The sequence below is a fragment of the Phoxinus phoxinus genome, assembly GCF_949152265.1.
Source record: "Phoxinus phoxinus genome assembly, chromosome: 24".
Classification (NCBI taxonomy): Eukaryota; Metazoa; Chordata; class Actinopteri; order Cypriniformes; family Leuciscidae; genus Phoxinus; species Phoxinus phoxinus.
The window spans coordinates 18,195,504-18,215,062 of record NC_136899.1 but is presented as its reverse complement, the minus strand read 5'-3'; the positions used below and the strand labels follow the sequence as shown (position 1 = coordinate 18,215,062).

Genomic DNA, 19,559 nt, shown 5'->3' with positions numbered 1-19,559 from the left:
AGTTCCTGAGCCGGTGTCGTCTGTTGCAGTTCCTGAGCCGGTGTCGTCTGTTGCAGTTCCTGAGCCGGTGTCGTCTGTTGCAGTTCCTGAGCCGGTGTCGTCTGTTGCAGTTCCTGAGCCGGTGTCGTCTGTTGCAGTTCCTGAGCCGGTGTCGTCTGTTGCAGTTCCTGAGCCGGTGTCGTCTGTTGCAGTTCCTGAGCCGGTGGTGCCTGTTGCAGTTCCTGAGCCGGTGTCGTCTGTTGCAGTTCCTGAGCCGGTGTCGTCTGTTGCAGTTCCTGAGCCGGTGTCGTCTGTTGCAGTTCCTGAGCCGGTGTCGTCTGTTGCAGTTCCTGAGCCGGTGTCGTCTGTTGCAGTTCCTGAGCCGGTGTCGTCTGTTGCAGTTCCTGAGCCGGTGTCGTCTGTTGCAGTTCCCGAGCCGGTGTCGTCTGTTGCAGTTCCCGAGCCGGTGTCGTCTGTTGCAGTTCCCGAGCCGGTGTCGTCTGTTGCAGTTCTCGAGCCGGTGTCGTCTGTTGCAGTTCCCGAGCCGGTGTCGTCTGTTGCAGTTCCCGAGCCGGTGTCGTCTGTTGCAGTTCCCGAGCCGGTGTCGTCTGTTGCAGTTCTCGAGCCGGTGTCGTCTGTTGCAGTTCCCGAGCCGGTGTCGTCTGTTGCAGTTCCCGAGCCGGTGTCGTCTGTTGCAGTTCCCGAGCCGGTGTCGTCTGTTGCAGTTCCCGAGCCGGTGTCGTCTGTTGCAGTTCCCGAGCCGGTGTCGTCTGTTGCAGTTCCTGAGCCGGTGGCGTCTGTTGCAGTTCCTGAGCCGGTGGTGTCTGTGACTGTTCCTGAACCAGGGTCTGTCTCTGTTCCGCCTTGGTCTTCACCGCCCTGGCCGCCCGAGGGGTCTTCACCGCCCTGGCCGCCCGAGGGGTCTTCACCGCCCTGGCCGCCCGAGGGGTCTTCACCGCCCTGGCCGCCCGAGGGGTCTTCACCGCCCTGGCCGCCCGAGGGGTCGTCTCCGCCCTGGCCGCCCGATGGACTGTCGTCTCCGCCCTGGCCGCCCGATGGACTGTCGTCTCCGCCCTGGCCGCCCGATGGACTGTCGTCTCCGCCCTGGCCGCCCGATGGACTGTCTGCTTCGCCCTGGCCGCCCGATGGACTGTCTGCTTCGCCACGGCCGCCGGTTAAGTTGTCTTCCCCTGTTCCTGTTCCCCTTCATGGTCCTGGCCCTCCATCCCTCCCCCTGATCCTCCACCATTCCACCTCCCGCCTGGACTCTTGTTTTGTTTGTTTCTTGTGGTCTTGGAGCGTCTGGTAGCCGCTCCGTAGAGGGGAGGTTATGTCACAGTGTCTGGTGGTTCCCTGGGTTTAACACTAGAGGTCTCAGTTTTCACGGTGTCTAGGCATTTTCACTACATTTCCCATAATCCTGTCTGTCACTGATTGTTAATTTCCTTCAGCTGTTTCTCGTCACCTTGTTTGCACTTGTGTATATATACCCTGTCTGTTTCAGTGTTTGTCACGGAGTCCTTGTTTAATGTCCCCACACTTCTGTTCCTGCCTGTTACTGTTCATGTCTTATGTTTTTGGATTGCCTTTGATTTCGACCCTTGCCTGGACTGTTGTGAGTACGGATTACCCTTAAATAAATACTGCGATTGGATCCTCTCTCTCCTGTGTGTGTTCCGTGACAAATTATTATATCTTAAAATAAATAGCAGCTGAATATGATATTTTGGGCTCTGTTGTTTATTTGAACCTCTGATATTGTAGTAATGTACCAAATGAGAGGGTTTACTGAAGTTTTACTGCATTAGTCAGGAGAGATTTTTTTCTTTAAGAAAATCGGAATCGGCATCGCTGTAGCGCCTCAGGTCAAGCGAAAAGTTACAGCATGAAATAAACATGAATGAACATCAGAAGGTATGTTAAAAGATACAGTACAACTTACAGAAATATGTATCATGTCACACTTCAATCGCTCAATCAGTGTTTTAACCGTGGAAAGAAGTGGATAAAACAGCTTGTAAACAATGTCACGTATGTTACATTTACCTCAGAAAAGCCACTCAACTTCCAAAAACTCATTAGTCAACTAGAAAAAAATAACCCTGGAGAGGAGCATTTTGCTCAATGTATGCACTGTTCATTGTATTTTTACTTAACCTGTTTTCAATATTTAATGTATTTTTGAATAAAATCCGTCACGGCAGTCTGTCATTTTAATGACAGTCGCCATTTAATTAGAAACATAACTATGTTATAGTCGTGTTAATATAACGTTATTATAATAAAAACTTAATTTTGTCTAATTTAAATGCAAGTAGCTTACAAGTCAGTGAATTTTAACCTTTAACATTATAGTGATATACCAACTTTGGTTCCCTGTAGCTTACAGTATTAGTTAAGAGATACAGTATGTTTTTCTTTGATATCAAAATCAATATCAAAATCAAAATCGAATCGTGAAATTTGTGTCAATGCCTAGCCCTAGTGACTACAGTGGTTTTTAGCATGAGTAACTAAAATCTTTATTACTAAATGCATTAATACTAATAATAATTACAATGATGATGATGATTATAATTATTTATATTATTATTATTAATTATAGTATGAATTCTAGTATGTATAGTATGTAGTATTATTTATGCAATTACTTTTATCACAGTGTAAAAAAAAAAAGATAATTGTGACTATCTCACATTAACAAGTTTACAACTCTTAGTTTACGGTCAAGAATTGTGTGATATAAAGTCAAAATTGCGAGATAAAAACTCACAATTGCGAATTCATATCACACAACTCTGACATTATAAAACACAATTGCAACTTTATATTACTTTATCATTATTACAGTCAGAATTGCAATGTGAATTTGCAATTGTGAGGAAAAAAAGTCAGAATTATGAGATAAATAGTCACAACTACCTTTTTTTATTTTTTATTCTGTGGCAGAAACAAGCTTCCATAATTATTAGATTGCAGTGCCTTCAAAGAAGTAAATGTTCAGTACATTGTAAAGGTGTACCTGGAAGTAGAGGTTGCATAGCCAGTGGTCCAGGTCAGTGGAGAGCAGATGCTCAATTTTGCAGAATTGGTTGAGTGAGGAGTTCGGCATGCCACGCAAGAGAGGGGTCTTGAACTTGCCCTTGAAGAGTTGAAGGGAGCAGTCGCAGATGGGAAATGCACCATAGCCCACTACACAACTCACATGACTGTGATCACCAGGCAGAGATAACAGCTTGAACACAAGGACACTGGACGGCAACAGATCACATGACGCAGGTAAGACCTATGGGAGACAGAGAGGGGTTTCTGAGAACAACTAAATCTAAAACCTATCAATTTAAAACAAATTAAAATTAGAATCTATTTTAAACAAGACAGAGGGAGTTCAGGATCAAAGTCAAAATGATTTATAATTCACTTTAAACACAGAGTAGACCTAAGCAAGACTAAACTAATTTACATACTAAAAAATTAAATTAAAAAACATTCATATAAACACACACAAACACACACGTGTATCTACATGGAAACATATACTTCTATTGCTTTTATATACAGCTAGTTATAAATACTGTAATATAACTTGAACCAACACCCTATCTAAAAACTTTATTTACTTTATTTCTACACTGTTTTTACAAATGAGGACCCCCCAAAACTTAGCTTGTTGGAGGTTTTGTCAGGTTTAGCTCAATTCTGTCCCCAAAATATGGTTAAGTAGGATATACAAACAAAATTCAGCACACTATCACCATTATGTTTTTGCACAATGTACAAGTGCATCTAGAATTCTATATATAGACAGGTTTGAAATATATTTACAGAAGTAGAGTATACAAGCTTGATGATGATGATGATAATTTCTCACCAAAAAAAATAGGACATAAAAATAAAACATTGATTACAGCATGGCAAGAAGAAAAAAATCCATGTATTTGTTTGTTTGTTTAAAACCCTGTTACTCACCTAACCTATTACACATTAATCCAAACTTTGGGTTGTAGTTATTCATAAACATATTAATAAAATATATTGTAAGGAAAAAATGTGGCAATTATGAGTAAAGATTTATCTCAAAATATATTTTTTAAATATTTTTTATATTGCATACAAAAATAAAATAAAAATCATAGGTCCCATGGTCAAATCAGTGGTCTACAGCATTTCCTCTAGCTAAAGATGTAAACGTGTTAAATATGATCTAAAGTTTGAACCTAGATGATGAAACGTCAAAATGAGATTACAGCTGGTTTCAGGAAGCCATCTCAGCAGGGGCGCCAGCATGTGACGATCCCAACATGACAGCCGTGACATCACTAGAACATGTAAACCAGGCACATTTAACGGAAAAAAGTGGGATATCAGGAGAATGTGGCATGAGAAATACCAGCGTTTAACACACAGAGATCCTTATTTACCCATCAAGCAAGAGACAGACCTTTAAAAAATGAACTGACAGAAAGAAGCGCTTGACTTCATCAATCATTCCCGGAATATTCCATCCCTCCATTAGGAGTAATGGAAAACGGAGAAGACTTGTTTTATCACATTCATCATGTGTTTCTCTTCTAATCGCTTTGTGCTCGCACCTAAAAAACGGCTCAGATTCCCTGCGTCGGGCCTCAAATTCATGCCATAATCTCCTGCATTATACATATTGAAAAATATTTCAGACGCTTAATTCACTGAAAAATAAGCAAGAACATTGCTGACTGTATCAATTGGCAAGGGGGAAAAAAGATTAAAAAAAGAGAGTGAAAACAATAAAATGACTGAGACGTTGTGTTTCAGGCCTGTGTCAGTCTTCAAGTGGAACTGCTGCATGCTGGGAATCTATTAAAGCATCACAGCGATCGCATTTCATTCAAAACAGACCTGTGCTTACTGAACAAACTCCACAAGAGAAAGAGGGAAAGAGAGAAAGCAAACTTGAAGGCATACATTGAAAAAAAAGTTATACAGACTGTGTCAAGAACTGTGTAAAGAATCTCTTTTTTTTTACAGAAAAAAAAAAACAGCATATGGGTTTAAATAACAACAGCATTTTCATTTTGGGATGAACTATTCTTTTGAGTGGGCTTCCCTCATGGACTGCTGGTCTAATTTTGCTTTTAAACATATCGACTGTTTTTGCTTTAGATGGAAGCGCTATGAAACAATGGAATGAAGAGATGGGAAGAAAAAAAATGAGACTAAGACTTCAGATTGGCAAAGATGTGAAAGATTCTTCTTATCTTCCGCTTCCTTGCCTGGACCATCACGGCTTTCACATCCCACTTGAAGGAAAGACTCAAATCTGCGAGATGGATCAAACCAGAGCAACTCTAAGCACCAGCCAGAGACACTCAAGAAAAACATGATGAGCTGTAGCTTTCCTCCTACTATCGCTAATTCCTCATTTCCTCTGCGAAAGCTGTGAGGAAAACAGACGAGATGAGGCGAGAGCACACGGTAATGTGGGCAACAGCAAAAAGCAAATGAGCCAATTACAGACAAATCTGATGGAAATCTTCGAAACATAAACATCAACAGCAACAGGATTGGCTATAAATAAGAGCTGGTAGAGGATAGAGGAGACTGACACTAGACAATCTCAATGGAGCGCTAAACGATTGCCTGCCAAATCAGAGCCCACGGTTTTGGACGAGAGAGGAGGAGTATTCAGTTAAAGCTGCCCACTTTATTTTCTTTGTGTCAGATGCTTCTGTCTGCAGATATAGGCCTGACTACACAAGCGCATGCTAGATTTAGGGCTTTAATTATTGAACTTGATCACATTTTTAGGATCTTTACTTACAGTGTTTTCAAGGCACCGCTGAACACAATTTCTGGGTAGGATTTGAAGTAAACTAATAGAATTAATTCAGCCTAAAACAACTCAACTTAACTCTCTCATTCAAACTTTGTTTAGAAGATTATTTCAGTTTTTGGTGTGCGCATGTCAAAATTAATCGAAAAATAAATAAATAAATAAATACAATTTAAATGATTTTGAGGATAAAGTCGTAATAATAGGCCTTTTACAAGAATAAGTAAGGTTACAAGATTCAAGTTGTATTTTGAAGAATAAAGTTATAGCATTATACATATACATACATTTTTTAAATATAAGACCACACTTTAATCAAAACTTTGTTAAATATGTCCCTTTATTCTCATAAAAAGCCTATTATGAGATTATTCTAATTTTTTCTGTGTGCTTTTTTTAATTAAACGATTATCGTCTGCCATTGACATACAAGGATCATTCATTGGTTATCTTTCTTACAGTACATAAATAATAAGTTTTTTTTTTTTTTTTACAAATATTTGCATACAGTATATATTTGCATAGTTGTCTTTTCACCACACAGTGACTGCATTGATTCTCATTCACAGCCAACAGAAAACAAGATAAAGCAGCATTGGCAAAACTAACCTATAACCTTAACACTGTTATTTTGCTCTGAATGCCATGTAGTTATTTATTTTTCATATTTGTCTCAGTAGTTTTTGAATTCTGACACCGCTGGAATTCAGGTTTCAAGGCATTTCTACTTCATTTTTATCCCAATAAACCGTCAGCTCTTGTATAATGAATTATAAATTTGATTTACGTTCACACACTAAATGTCATGTTAGAAAAGCAGCTGTTTTATTCACAGTGACTGTCCCTCAAGTCAAACCTTGAGCTTTCAGCAGCAGTTTTTAATACAGTCTCTTTCCACTTCCATACACACACTGACTGTTTAATATCACATTTCATAAGCCTCATTCTGACTCTATATTCAATAACTCAAGTGGAACTGCAGTGAGAATAACTGGAGCGGCTCTGTTTTGGAGTTTAGTCCTGTCTGATGACCGACACATTTGATTTTCGCTGGAATTAAGATCACTGAAAAGCTCAGAAGGCACACCATATCAAAAGCATTTTCCCTATCCTTGTGTGGGTGTTCTGCACAAACCTAACATTGTGCAGAATGCAGTCAATCTATAAAGTGTATTTTTATTACATGGCTCTCTGAAATACCTGATTGTGATTGGTGGCAACAAATCGTCAAATGTCTTGTATAATTGTCCTAAATGTCTCACGAACCGAAGCTCTCTGAAGACCTCCATTCAGACAGAGGAGTCCCGAATTCAGTGATTCTGGAATAGTATTTGAGCCTTTAGTTGTAATTTTTATTTCTTATACATGATATTTTATTTCTTATGCATAAATTGTGATTATTTTATGATTACTTTACTTCCTTTTGTTAAGCACTTTTTTTTCCAGTATGAACATATTAAACTGATCAAAAGTGTTAAACATTTATACTGTAAAAGATTGCGATTAATGCTGGTCTTGTGAATTTTCTATTAATTTATAAAAGAATCCTGAAAAAAAAATTATCACAGTTTCCACAAAAATATTAAACAGCTCAACCACAACTGTTTTTTAGCATTGATATGATAATCAGCGTATTATAATGATTTTTTTCTTCTTGATATATGATATATGAAGAATTGTATTAAAGAAGAATTGTATAAAAATAATGCAATACAAATGTTGCATTAAAAAACTAAAAAACAGCTGCTGCTCCTTTCGTTTTGTTGTTTATGTTTATTTTACGAATACATTTATGTTTAACATCAGCCTCCTTCTTCCCAGAACTTGAACTTTGTTACAGTTACATCTCTTAAAAATGTACATTATTTTTTTTATATATATAATGAAATAGCCGCAAATGCTGAATTATTACTTATTCCGTCACTTAATTTGACAAATTCAAATTGTGGGGTAATGCAGCACTGTTTTACATGATCAAAGCAATCATACTAAAAATGCATTTGGGTGTGTTGAAAGTTATATTATAATGTTACTCTGTATGTCAGACACTTGTTGTGCGTTGCAGTAAGCTAGATCGATAGAATATCATATTAATTAAAGCTGAATGACTAGTGTTGCTAAATGACATGCAATTAGTATTTTTTATATATTGTATGGTGGAGAAACTTGTTGTTACCACAAATTAGGCCTTTTCTGATTAAACTATTTTTGTTGTCTCTCTTAGTTAGTCATACTGTATGTCAACAAAAACGATTCATATAGTTCTAAACACAAATGGATTAAGTGAACTTCAGTTTTAAATAAGGTAGATTGAACACAATGAAATTAAGATGTGACACAATGTTAAAAAATTGTGTTACTTTAGCTTATTTGAATTACTGGTAGACTGAACTAGAGGCAAAACGATTATTTTGAGAACACCTTTGCCCTAGGTGAGCTGAAAATAGAATAATTTTTAATGCAATAAAAAATGTTTTAGCTTATTAAATTGTGAAAAGAAATCTCATCATTGCTGCCAAAACCATGACAAATGCCCTCAGTGTTGTACGTCAGATGACAGAAGGCCCCTCTAAACAGCGCCCGTGATTGATAGAAGTAAAATACCGCACAATTCCTAACAAAAAGGTGATGAGGTTTGAATGCTGTGCTCTTTAATGTAGCATGAATCCACTCACATCAACAATCATCAAATCAGTTCCATGAACATCAGACATTTTTGCTGTTGGGGTTAAATAAACGGCAGTTCTGCGGGTGTCTCAGGAGGGCAGTTTGCTGGGGTTTTCCTACCATGTAGAGGCTCTGGTTAATGTTGAGCTCTGGGTCACAGTATCGGCCCTGGTGTTCCACGGGTTCTGTGCTCCCAGCCCACCGCTGCTCCTGCAGACGAGACCAGCGCAGCGTTCGGCCGCCCAGTTCAGTCTGAAGAGACACGCTCAGTGAGTACAGACCTCTGGGCAGCTTCTCTCTCACGGCCCTCAGACACAAAACAAGCACCTCTATGGGCTGCGGAGTCCGAGTCCATTCCACCTACACACACAGAGAAACATTTCACTATGTAAAAACAATGATTTATAGAGAGAAAGAGAAAATACTTTACAGAAAACAATTTCACTTACATTGAAGATTCTATTCTCTTCGACTCTTTATTACAGCGTTATGCTGGATATTTACACCAGATATGTCAACGCTTGTAATCTTTAAACAAAAAAAAATCTGCATTTTGAGATTTGTTTGGGAATTAATCAAATGTGAATGGAATAATGAGTTGGCTATTCTAAATGTTAAAATGATACACACAGGCTGTGATCAGAATGAAACACTGGCCTACGATTTATTGAATAATGTGTAGTATACACTGCTGTATACTGATTTTGAAAAGTGAGGCATTATTTCACAAGTTTTAAACTGTAGAATGCCAAATTGTTGTCACACCTCCTCAAGTAGCATGTGAGTGGCATTCGGTTATCATCTAATACAAATATATATTTGATATATTAGATGATAACTGGGTGCCACTCACATGTAGCATGTTATGAGTTATATATATATATATATATATATATATATATATATATATATATATCCTGTGCATTGTGTTCTGATGTATCCTGCACATTTTGAAAAATGTAGTAGGTCATGCAGCAGAACAGAACATTTGCATTCTGTGCCCAGTATACATATTAATTACTACAGCAACAGTAAAAGTAGTATGCGATATGAAACTGAGAGATTTCCAGGAAATAAAAGTGAGGAGGACGTTGCATTTCTTCCAGCTGCGGCGTAAGGGGCGTTTCGCCATAGCACTCGCCTAGATGACATTATGGCAGCACGCTGGATCCTTAACACTTCTCATCCCTCACTTTCTGGCACGCAGGCCGGCTTTTGCTGAAACCTCGCTGACAGATCGACAAAACACGCACTGCAAACAGGAAACAACCCACCTCCCCTCCTCCTCCCCCCCACAGAAAACACACACTCATACATACACACACAAAAACTTATTTTCTTTCTAAGTATAGCCTAATATTCCAAGATTAAGCTTTCTCCTTAATTATTTTCATTTTAATTAGTAAATCTTAATTAACAATGAACATTTACCCTTAAAATTTTTGGCGTGAGAATGAAGGAGGGTGGGGTGGGGGGGTTTGGGGGGAGCTAGTGAATAAATATGACAATCTTTTTGAGTCCTGAAGGCAGGATTACCGATGCAGGCAGGCTTAGTTATTAAACACGTTCTAAATTAAATGCCTCCATGAATTTTGTACAGAAATATATTTTCATAGTTTTGCATGCCAAATGTGACATTTTATATTTGAGATTCATCTGCCACTGTAATTTTGGAAATGTCATATAAACAAAGATTTTGTCATTTACCAATGAAATTACTATGCGTGGCAGGTCGACCATTGCTTTTCTGGCTGTGCGGGTTGTTTCAAGTCAGCAAGCCATAAAATATCTTTATCTCTCTGAAACACAGCAATTTGAGAGATAATGGAACAGTGACTGGGGGGCACGGATGCCAGGCTGAGGAATTATACTACAATCTCACTGCGTTTACTGCCTCCCTCAAAGCTGACTCTCTGTCTGCAAACCAAAGCTGCAGTTTCTGTTGAGGCCCTCTTACAGGAGTCATTACAACGCAAAACCTCGCTGCAACAACTGAACTATTGGCTGATGTCCTCTTCCTTTAGATTTGGTTAAGTCAGAAGACTTAGGTGCAGCAAGGCCTACCTGTTCTCATACGCTTTCATTCTTTGCATATTCTCAGGAAATGTGCCCCCATGACTGATAGCATTAACAGTATACTGCATTTAATCACGTTATTTGATTCAACATGGAACTCATAAGAAAATTTAAAACATTCACGTTATTCCTACCTTTGTATTCTTTATTTATATTTTCGGTCAATTAGCATGCGCCCATATATCAGCATTACCAGTACATTTAAATGGGTTCGACTAGAATTTGAGCTTTTACTAAATTGCTGAATTTTTACATGCTGTTCAACCTTTTTATGTTGTGACATTTCTGCCTTTTAAATAATGGTTTGATCTTTCTGACATCAGATTTAAGGGAGTGACATCAGTATTTTACGACCACATGGTTCAAACTGAGGCAAGGTTCTCTTGCAGTTACTCAGTATATAACTGATTGGCATCTTTAAGCTTTGTTATAGGAAAAAGTGATACATTTTAAAGGAATAATATATATCTTGGCAAAACATTAAAGAATCTGGTTTAGACTATGTAAACCAGAACTGCACGCATATTTAAATGTAATAATTTTAGTATGTAAAAGTGTAATGTAATGTAACAAATTTTTTTATTTTATGTTTTGTCTAGAAAAGCCTTTCTAGGGACCTGAGATGCAAATTAGCTTTCGCTATACTCTCTATGTGCAATACATATTTTCCAGCTTTGACTGGGATCATGTTTTTTTTGTACTGTCCCTATACAAATAAACTTATAAATAAAAAAAATACTGTCTGTAAATAATGTGCTGTGGTGCAATATTTGCTTCTCTGGCTAGTTTGCTAAGACATTGTCACTTACAAACCTGTTTATAGTGTGTTGTTTATTATAATGCACATTAAAAATTAGTGATACTACAAGCTTTTCATAAAGGCAGAAAGGCAGAGAGATGTCCACAGCAAGAGAGATAGTGTGCAAGCGTGTGAGCATGGGTGTGTGTGTGTGTGTGTGTGTGTGTGTGTGTGTGTGTGTGTGTGTGTGTGTGTGTGTGTGTGTGTGTGTGTGTGTACCTGCCAGCGGAGGTCAGATCCGATGCCTAGTGGCTCTGTGTTTTCTGTCTCTTCAATAATTTCACCATATTGGTCGATGATCTCAGCCTGCTGTTGACGCAAAGAATTCTGCAAGCGATTCTCCGCCCTGATAATACACATATAGACATGTTTACTTTGCTATCTAAATGAGGACATACCATAAAATGTTTAAATAAATACATACATTTCTTTAAATCATCCTTCCAATTGAGGATGTCAAAAATCATTTTAGGCTATGTAAACCCAAATGTTAAGCAATTATTGCAACATTAGCCAAACCATTTAAAAATAAATAAATAAAGTAATATCAGATATCCAGGCCACACTAGATGACATATTCTACAACACTGCGACTGAAAGTGTTGGAAATCTGTAAAAAAAAAAAAAAAAAAAAAAAAAAAAATTGATGTGTCACAGCATTCATTGAATATTGGTGGTGTGACCTTGATCTGATACAGACGTCTAATATAACTAACAGCCACCCGGCGCTAATATGAGAGGACATGGAGAGGGTCATCTAACAAACCTCTGCACCAGTGTCCAACTAACATCCTTGATTTCATTAGATCAGTCTGTGTGGTGCTGCACAATTATTAAAAACTTAAACACAGCCGAGCCTGCAGGCCTGACACTCAGAAACAGAGAGAGAGCGAGAAGGCTGTAGACTGAAGTGAACAGGATGAAATTGATGCTACTTTGCGTCCAATGACACGGACAGATTTCCTCGCCTTTGGCAACTTACCCAGAATGCACTGGTAGAGACAATACAATGTGGAGTATATTACATCTCCTCACAAATGTCAGCAAAATGTAAATGGCTTTGGAAACACAGATTAATGATTATTTCACATCAGATTGGATGTAGAGAGATTCACGCACCGCTGGAACACAGAGTAGAGTCGGTCCTGCAGAACGGCTTCCTCCTCATCTACGTGCCTGATCTGCAGAAGCAAATAATACACATTTAAATATTACAAAAACTTTCTGAACCAAAAATCAAAGATTGTATTTAATATTATGAAGAAACCAAATTTTTTAATGTGACATAGCACAGCAACTTTAACAGTGATCCATGATAAATCAGACTAAGTCACAGTAATAATGATAATGTAGAGTAAAATGTTTCATTTACTAGCAGTGCTTGCAATGCAGCGTGAGAATAATGTTAATATTTAAGGTAAATGTTGTTATGACACTCAACATGTGTCTTGCTCAAATAAATGAACACAATGGTTATGATTGGAACGGAATACTACTTTATAGCTTACAAAATTCTATTTTTAAAATGTATGTAAAATAGTATGCATTACGCGAACAGTGTTAAATCTACACTAAATATATTAGCAATAAGATAATCTGATGATTCTGTGCATAACAAAACTGTGCAAACTATTAACAGTAAACATGTTATATACTACAGAAATAGTAAGATTATTGTATGCTATTCCCGTAAATAAATAAAAAAAAAGACTAAAAAAAGTTTGAAAGGATTATGTAAGCGGATAATTCTGTATATACACACACACACACACACACACACACACACACACACACACACACACACGCGCACACACACACACACACACACGTGTGCATGTATTTCATTAAGAATGCATACTATTTATACATGTTCTATGGTATGTAATTGTATAGCATTGTCCATGTTAGCCTGTGACTGTGTGTTTGAGTGATAGTAGTGTGATTGATGGGGAAAGACAGCAGAAGGTCTCAGCAGCAGCTCCTGTACCTCAGGAAATCTCATTTGACATACCTACAGTAATCTTTCCTTTTTCTGGACACACATCAGTACCTTTGAATTTCCCCTTAAGAACGACATTACTCTCTGCTTCCTCGCCCACACCTTTTCCTCTGTCTTCCCTCGCTCTGAACGCTCTTCCTGCCAAAAAGGAAAATCCATGTTCTTGTTTAGGACCAACACACTGCATTCTGCAACTGTATGTGCAGCTAACTTGAATTCAGAACATCTAAAGAGACGTGTTAATACAATCTTCAGGCAAACCCTACAGACACACACCGCAGAATTCAGTCAGCACGTTTAAAAGGCTTTATACTAGCTGACTGACAGTGGTATATCCTGTGCTGCTTAAACACACATTATTGTGAAATAGCTGTGGAGTGTGGTAGGGATAATGTTGTGTTTTCCGAACAGTTGGAGAGCAGAATAAAGCGCTCATCTGCAGTCGCACATAAACCAAGAGTGATTATTCAACACACGCCATGACTCAGACATAACCATTACATCCCATCCGCTCCTTACGCATTCATTTCTCACTTCAACTTCACATTCTCTATTTAATGTGCATCTCTTCATTCGCATTTCAGTCATATGTTGCCAAGACTGATTACAGCTTGAATATGTTGGCTAATTCTGATCTCGTTCAATGTAATTTAGCATTTTGTGTTTTTGACAATTCCTCCATATGGAATAACATTCAGTTGAAGATTGAAGCGTCTAGATTCTAGAATATGACCTGCAAAATCTCAGATTAGCTGACAAGCTCCAGATTTTTTAGCTTTGGTTCCAAATGAAAAACAAAACAATGAATTATATGCATACATAAATAACATGAACTTATTGTACAATATATTACCTATAATGTACATTCACAGAGGGTTTTCACCATAAACAATACATCTGGGCCACATAAACAAATAAATATATACCAAAGCAAAAAAAAAAAAAAAAAAAAAAAAAATATATATATATATATATATATATAGCGTCATACAATAAAAATAAAAAACTGTATAACCTAGTATATAATACAAAATAATAACATAGAATACTAAATTCAATTAGAAAAAAAGTACAAAAAAAAAAGTCACATTGTGTGAGTCTAGTGAGCATGAAAACACTTTCTAAAGATGGGCAGTATGGTTATGTTGTACTTAAACCCCTTAAGCGGCACCTCCTTTTTTTTAATAGACATGAAAATGCACATTCCAAACTTCAGTGGTTGTAATTCAGTAATGCTTTGGAATATAGATGTAAGATTGGTCTTGTTTTAAAGAAGACATTTGGCAGATTTTTGTAGAAGTGAAATAAATTGAGAAAGTTAAACAGAAAAAAAAGTTATAGAAGTTTCAGTTTATGAAAATGTACAATGTTAAAAATGTGATTATTCATATTTTATATAGAATGTGGAGGACTCTAAAACTGCAAAAAAATTGTTTAAACTAAAACCAGTTGTGTTTAAAATTTTAGGTTGATTAGGGTTAGGGTTAGGGTTAGGATTTCAGTAAGATGTTGTTTGGGCGCAGTACCAAACTTTTTCACTAGTTAACATTACTGCCCATATAAGGCCACCTCCATTTCCATATGTTGTTTTTGTGATCTAAACCATTATTTTAAAAATGTTCATACAATTTATGAAGTAGACATCCTATTCAGAAGTACTGGAAGTTTGGCAGATTTTGAAATGAATTCAACCTCTAAGAAACACAAAAATAACACATATGTGCATTATAGCTCGCTGCCACATCACAAATGGTGAATCGAATTTTTTTCTTTATATTTAAAACATTTTCAGACCTTTTTTTTCTAAAATAATTGAATGGATGCTATCTTTTGAACTCTTGGCATGAAAACAAACTGAGGTTTCTACCATTCTTTCATGATTTTTCATGTTAATCACAATTTCAAAATAAAGGTCTGAACACGCCTTAAGGCTGGTTCACACGGCAGGGTAATTAGGCCGATTTTAGCCCCGATTCACCCCTTCCGACAATCTTAAGAATGCTCCGATTATCGTAAAATAATCTGATCAGATATTCCTGCCGTGTGTGGTGTGTTAAGACTGCTCTCGTCTGCTCGGAAGGACGTCGGGACCACTTCGATCTCAAATCGGGGATATCCATGTTGGATTTTTTTGGCCCGATTTCTCCTCGTGTGTATGTACACACGAGCACGCAGCCTGTGGCGTGTAGCCAATCAGAAAGCGAGGTGATGAGGCGGCGAGGAAGCACCGGGAAACAAAATCAAAACAGCCGGCGGCATGGCGCACCAGAAAGTCCGGTGGACGTCGGAGATGGAGGATAAAGTTTTTTTTCCGGTTAAAAACAAACTACAAACTATCGCCACTGCATCCTCTTCGTCCGCCATGATTGTTTACTCTGAAGTCACGTTTGATCTCGAGGGATTTTGCGAGATTTCCTGTCTGACCTGGGAATGCTCAGGAGTCAAATCGGTTCGTGTGTGATGTGTTGATTTTGCAGTGTGGTTGTGCACCACACACTTTACGACCAAAACTGTTAGACCCGGGATTTTTTTTATCGCCGTGTGTGGGGTCTCTCAGGTTTGGAAAATCGGCCGACAATTTTTTAATCGTCCAGTGTGAACCAGGCTTTAGGAGTGTAAAAATATTATTGTTGCAAATTGAAAATCAGACACCAAATATGTAAACTGGAGATTGTAAACTTTCAAATGATATATAGTTTGTCAAGATTAGTTTAGGTTTAGTATAGGATATTACTGGTTTAAATATGTAATGGCTGTGCCATTTGTCTATGCCAGACAAATCAAGCTCAGTGAAAAACAAATTCAACAAAGATAGTGGATGAAGTGAGAAATGTTGATTGTAAATACAGCTAAGTAACATGCTAATACATGTACAGTAAAACTGTTGGAAAAAATCTAAATCAATTTACTAATTTTAGTCAGGATGCTGCAAGGTAATTTCCTAGACGGTTTCAAAAAAAGCAGCTTGCGAAGTTTTGGAATATAACTGTTGTCTAAACCGTTAGACCACGTTAATGAAATTTTAAGTTGAGCTGATCATGCGGTTGGTTTGATTACAAATTGTGTGTCATGTCTCAATACCATTCCCTCCATTTATCAATTAAAAAAATAGAAAAAAACGCCTAAAATAACACAAGTTAAAGCATAAAAACTGAGAGTGCTGAAAGAACAGTATATTCTGAACAATAGCTTTGTTGATTAAAATAAAAAGTTTGTAGCGTCATCTCTCGCGATTTGCAAACAGACTGTAGACTGGGTGTAATAACTCCGGCTGTGACATGAGCAACTTCAGAGCACAGATCATTCTGACCAGTAGAGGCTTATGGGCTTATATATAACTGACCTGTTCCAGCACAGGTTTGCCCACTGGGATCATGTCTTTCTGCACACGCTCTCTGAGCTGCTCCACATACTGAGGGATGACCTCCGCTCTCCTCTCCAGCAGCTCCGTCCTTCGTCGATCCCTCAATCCATCCTCAGCCACTGGTTCAGCATCCTCAACACGCCCAGACACCACCATACCTACCATACACATGCACTATGGTTATACACGTCAAACACAAATCTGAAGAGTCAATGATAGTGATGTTAAGGCCCGCTCAGAGGTTTAGACACATTCCTCATCTGAACCAAATTACACAGAAGCACGATTTAATTAAACCAGTGAGTTAATCAAACAGAGTAGTGCTAATGAAGCCCTAATGTGATTGCACTAGCTTCACAGTGCTACACAACACACAAATGGGGAAACACCTGGATCAAGTGCAAAGATACATATTAGCTCTGTTAAAAAACCTAGTGAGCTGCCTACCTAGACAGCATTTTAAGGCAATCACAGGCACTCTGCCGATGTGATGGATGTTCGAAAAAATACATACCTCCTTTTGGCCCAATTCTAAGGTAGCACGGCATGTATCCTTCATGCATAAGGCAATCTCATAATACGTTATGACAGGCTCACTGAAAGCATTTATCCAAGATGGCAGAAGCAGCAATATGCTGGTTATAAATGCAACATATTCAATACCAAAAAGTATTGATACAAATAGTTCAATTCAGTCCAAATAAAAATTGACTTTAATATAGTACAACATTTGTGTTTGTTGTAAATTATTACTCTTAGCGTATTATTACAACGTGCTAATATTCAACTCTTATGAAATCAACTGCTCTGAAGGAGGAGCTCTATATTTTTTTTACACGTATTATTTGGAGTGTTCCAAATCCAGAAGTAGACAGCAAGGCGGCTATCAAGGTTTTGGAACAGAGAACCTCAAAAGTTGGTCGCATTGAGTCTTGGGGCCCTATTTTAACGGTCTAAGCGCATAGTCTAAAGCGCACGGTGCGAGTGCACTTAACGTGTGTCAGAATCCACTTTTCCAAGTCCACTTTTTGACAGGAAAAATGGTTGGTGCACCCGGCATGCCAAAAATGCGCCTGAACACACCTCGTTTTCAGACCAGCACGCCCATGGACACACAAATGGGCACAAATGCATCGGGCTGAAACACTTGTGTAGCGCCTGGCACTACATTGCGTCGGGTGTATGATAGGGCCCATGATGTTTTTTTCTGCCACTGGAAAGAATATTTGAAGTGCCAAATGGGTTTCCTAAAGAGTTTTACTCATTGCATACTGGACTGTGCCCATTCTGCTAATGATGCTCCAAACCCCTTTAAGTGTTAGAAGTGTCGAGCTATTTAGAGAATTAGCAGACTTTGGACTGCAGGAGGTGGCGGTGAAGAAGGCTTGCAGGCAATTGTCTCAAGTCTATTGTGACTGTGTTAAAGCCTCATGGATGGATGCTACCCATGATCGTCCTCCTCCTTCTACTGTTTGTGTGTTAATCCTGTATCCTCTTTCCTTCTGTTTCTTTGAAGGATTTTATGAGCATTCTAAGACAAAAGTGAAGAGGCTAATCTATATACTCCAGCTAAATCCACAACAATCCAGTTGAGTGTTAGACAGCTAACACCATATTCGTGTGTACCGTGAGGCCTAAACCCAATGACGGTCTGGCAAACCAATTACAACTGCTGTGCGGTACCTCAACCGATCCACTGAGAGCATTTTACACCAAGACAAAAGCAGCATAAGCCCGACACTCTACTTGGGAGAGAGTCTTAATCCGACCCTCTGCTAATGGGACAAACACTGGAGTAACACACAACAATGGCTCTCGCACAGGAAGTTGAGCTCAGTGCCTACCTGAGAGCTCAATGCTTTTTTGGGGAATTACAACAAAAGCATCCTGCTGGGTAACAACATCCTACATGGAAAATCATGAGTGTCTCATAATGAAGTTAAATAGAAGAGAATCAATATTTTATAAACCTGGCCGGTGTCATTTATTTCCACAACATTCACATGATGTCTCCACAGAACAGAGCCTTGTTATAAGTTCAGCCCAGTGGAAATTCGAGTGTTCAGTGGATGCTCTTTCAAAGTTCATATGAGTTATATTTCATTTAAGCTCTGTTTCAGAGGTGTCTCCTAAAATTCCTAATGATCAGAACAAATCTCTCTTGAAACTCTAGAGGATAGATTTTTGAGACTAGTTTCTCAAGAGAAAGGTCTGAGTAAGCAAAGTTTCTACAGTATTTGATACCATTCATGGCTGGGAGAAACAATTGAGATATTAAAGACATTGTGTTTATCTTTCCAAAAATTCCAAAAATATTTACCTGGTAGATCTATGACAGTGTCTTCTTCCTGAAACATTTCGGAAAGTTTCTCATAAAGGTTCCTCTCATCTTCATTCATAAACTCTGGGAAGAAAAATCAAATTTGAATAATATTTCACCTGACGGATGGTACATTTTATTGCTGTGCTCTCAAACACCTCTCACTGACTGATTTTGCATGGATTGCAAAGTCCAAATGTAACATAAAGGAACATGTGGCATGAATTTCCAACAACTGACACTAATTCCTGACCTTCATTTACATTAAATGATTATAGCTCAGAGCTAATAATAACATGCTAGTAAGTCCAATGTAAGTCGTTCGACAGCAATGAAATTTATGCAAAATATCATTTGAAGGTGTCCCCACCTCTGGAGTGTCATTATCAAGGTTTGTAGGTTTGTGAGGATTGTGGAATATTACAGGATGGTGGTGTCCAACAGATATAGTCAAAATGGCTTTTCTGTTAATAGCCATGTTTCATTATAACATGCATATGACTTTGCTCCCCAGAGCATGCTTTTAATAGACGCGCTGAGGTG

General features: G+C 38.3%; 1 protein-coding gene across 5 annotated transcripts in view; it reads right to left on the bottom strand.

Annotated features, from left to right (window-relative positions):
• Nucleotides 1-19,559, bottom strand: part of ofcc1 (orofacial cleft 1 candidate 1) — a 123,718-nt gene that overhangs the window by 78,993 nt on the left and 25,166 nt on the right. For 3 of the 5 annotated variants that reach the window (XM_079602130.1, XM_079602132.1, XM_079602131.1), the window contains 7 exons: nt 19,017-19,100; nt 16,676-16,854; nt 13,384-13,470; nt 12,453-12,514; nt 11,553-11,679; nt 8,579-8,818; nt 3,002-3,265 (listed from right to left, as the gene is read on the bottom strand). In XM_079602130.1, the coding sequence (XP_079458256.1) occupies nt 3,002-3,265; nt 8,579-8,818; nt 11,553-11,679; nt 12,453-12,514; nt 13,384-13,470; nt 16,676-16,854; nt 19,017-19,100 (1,043 nt within the window). The remainder of the gene's footprint in view (nt 1-3,001; nt 3,266-8,578; nt 8,819-11,552; nt 11,680-12,452; nt 12,515-13,383; nt 13,471-16,675; nt 16,855-19,016; nt 19,101-19,559) is intronic. The other 2 variants (XM_079602133.1, XM_079602134.1) reach the window with 2 other exon arrangements.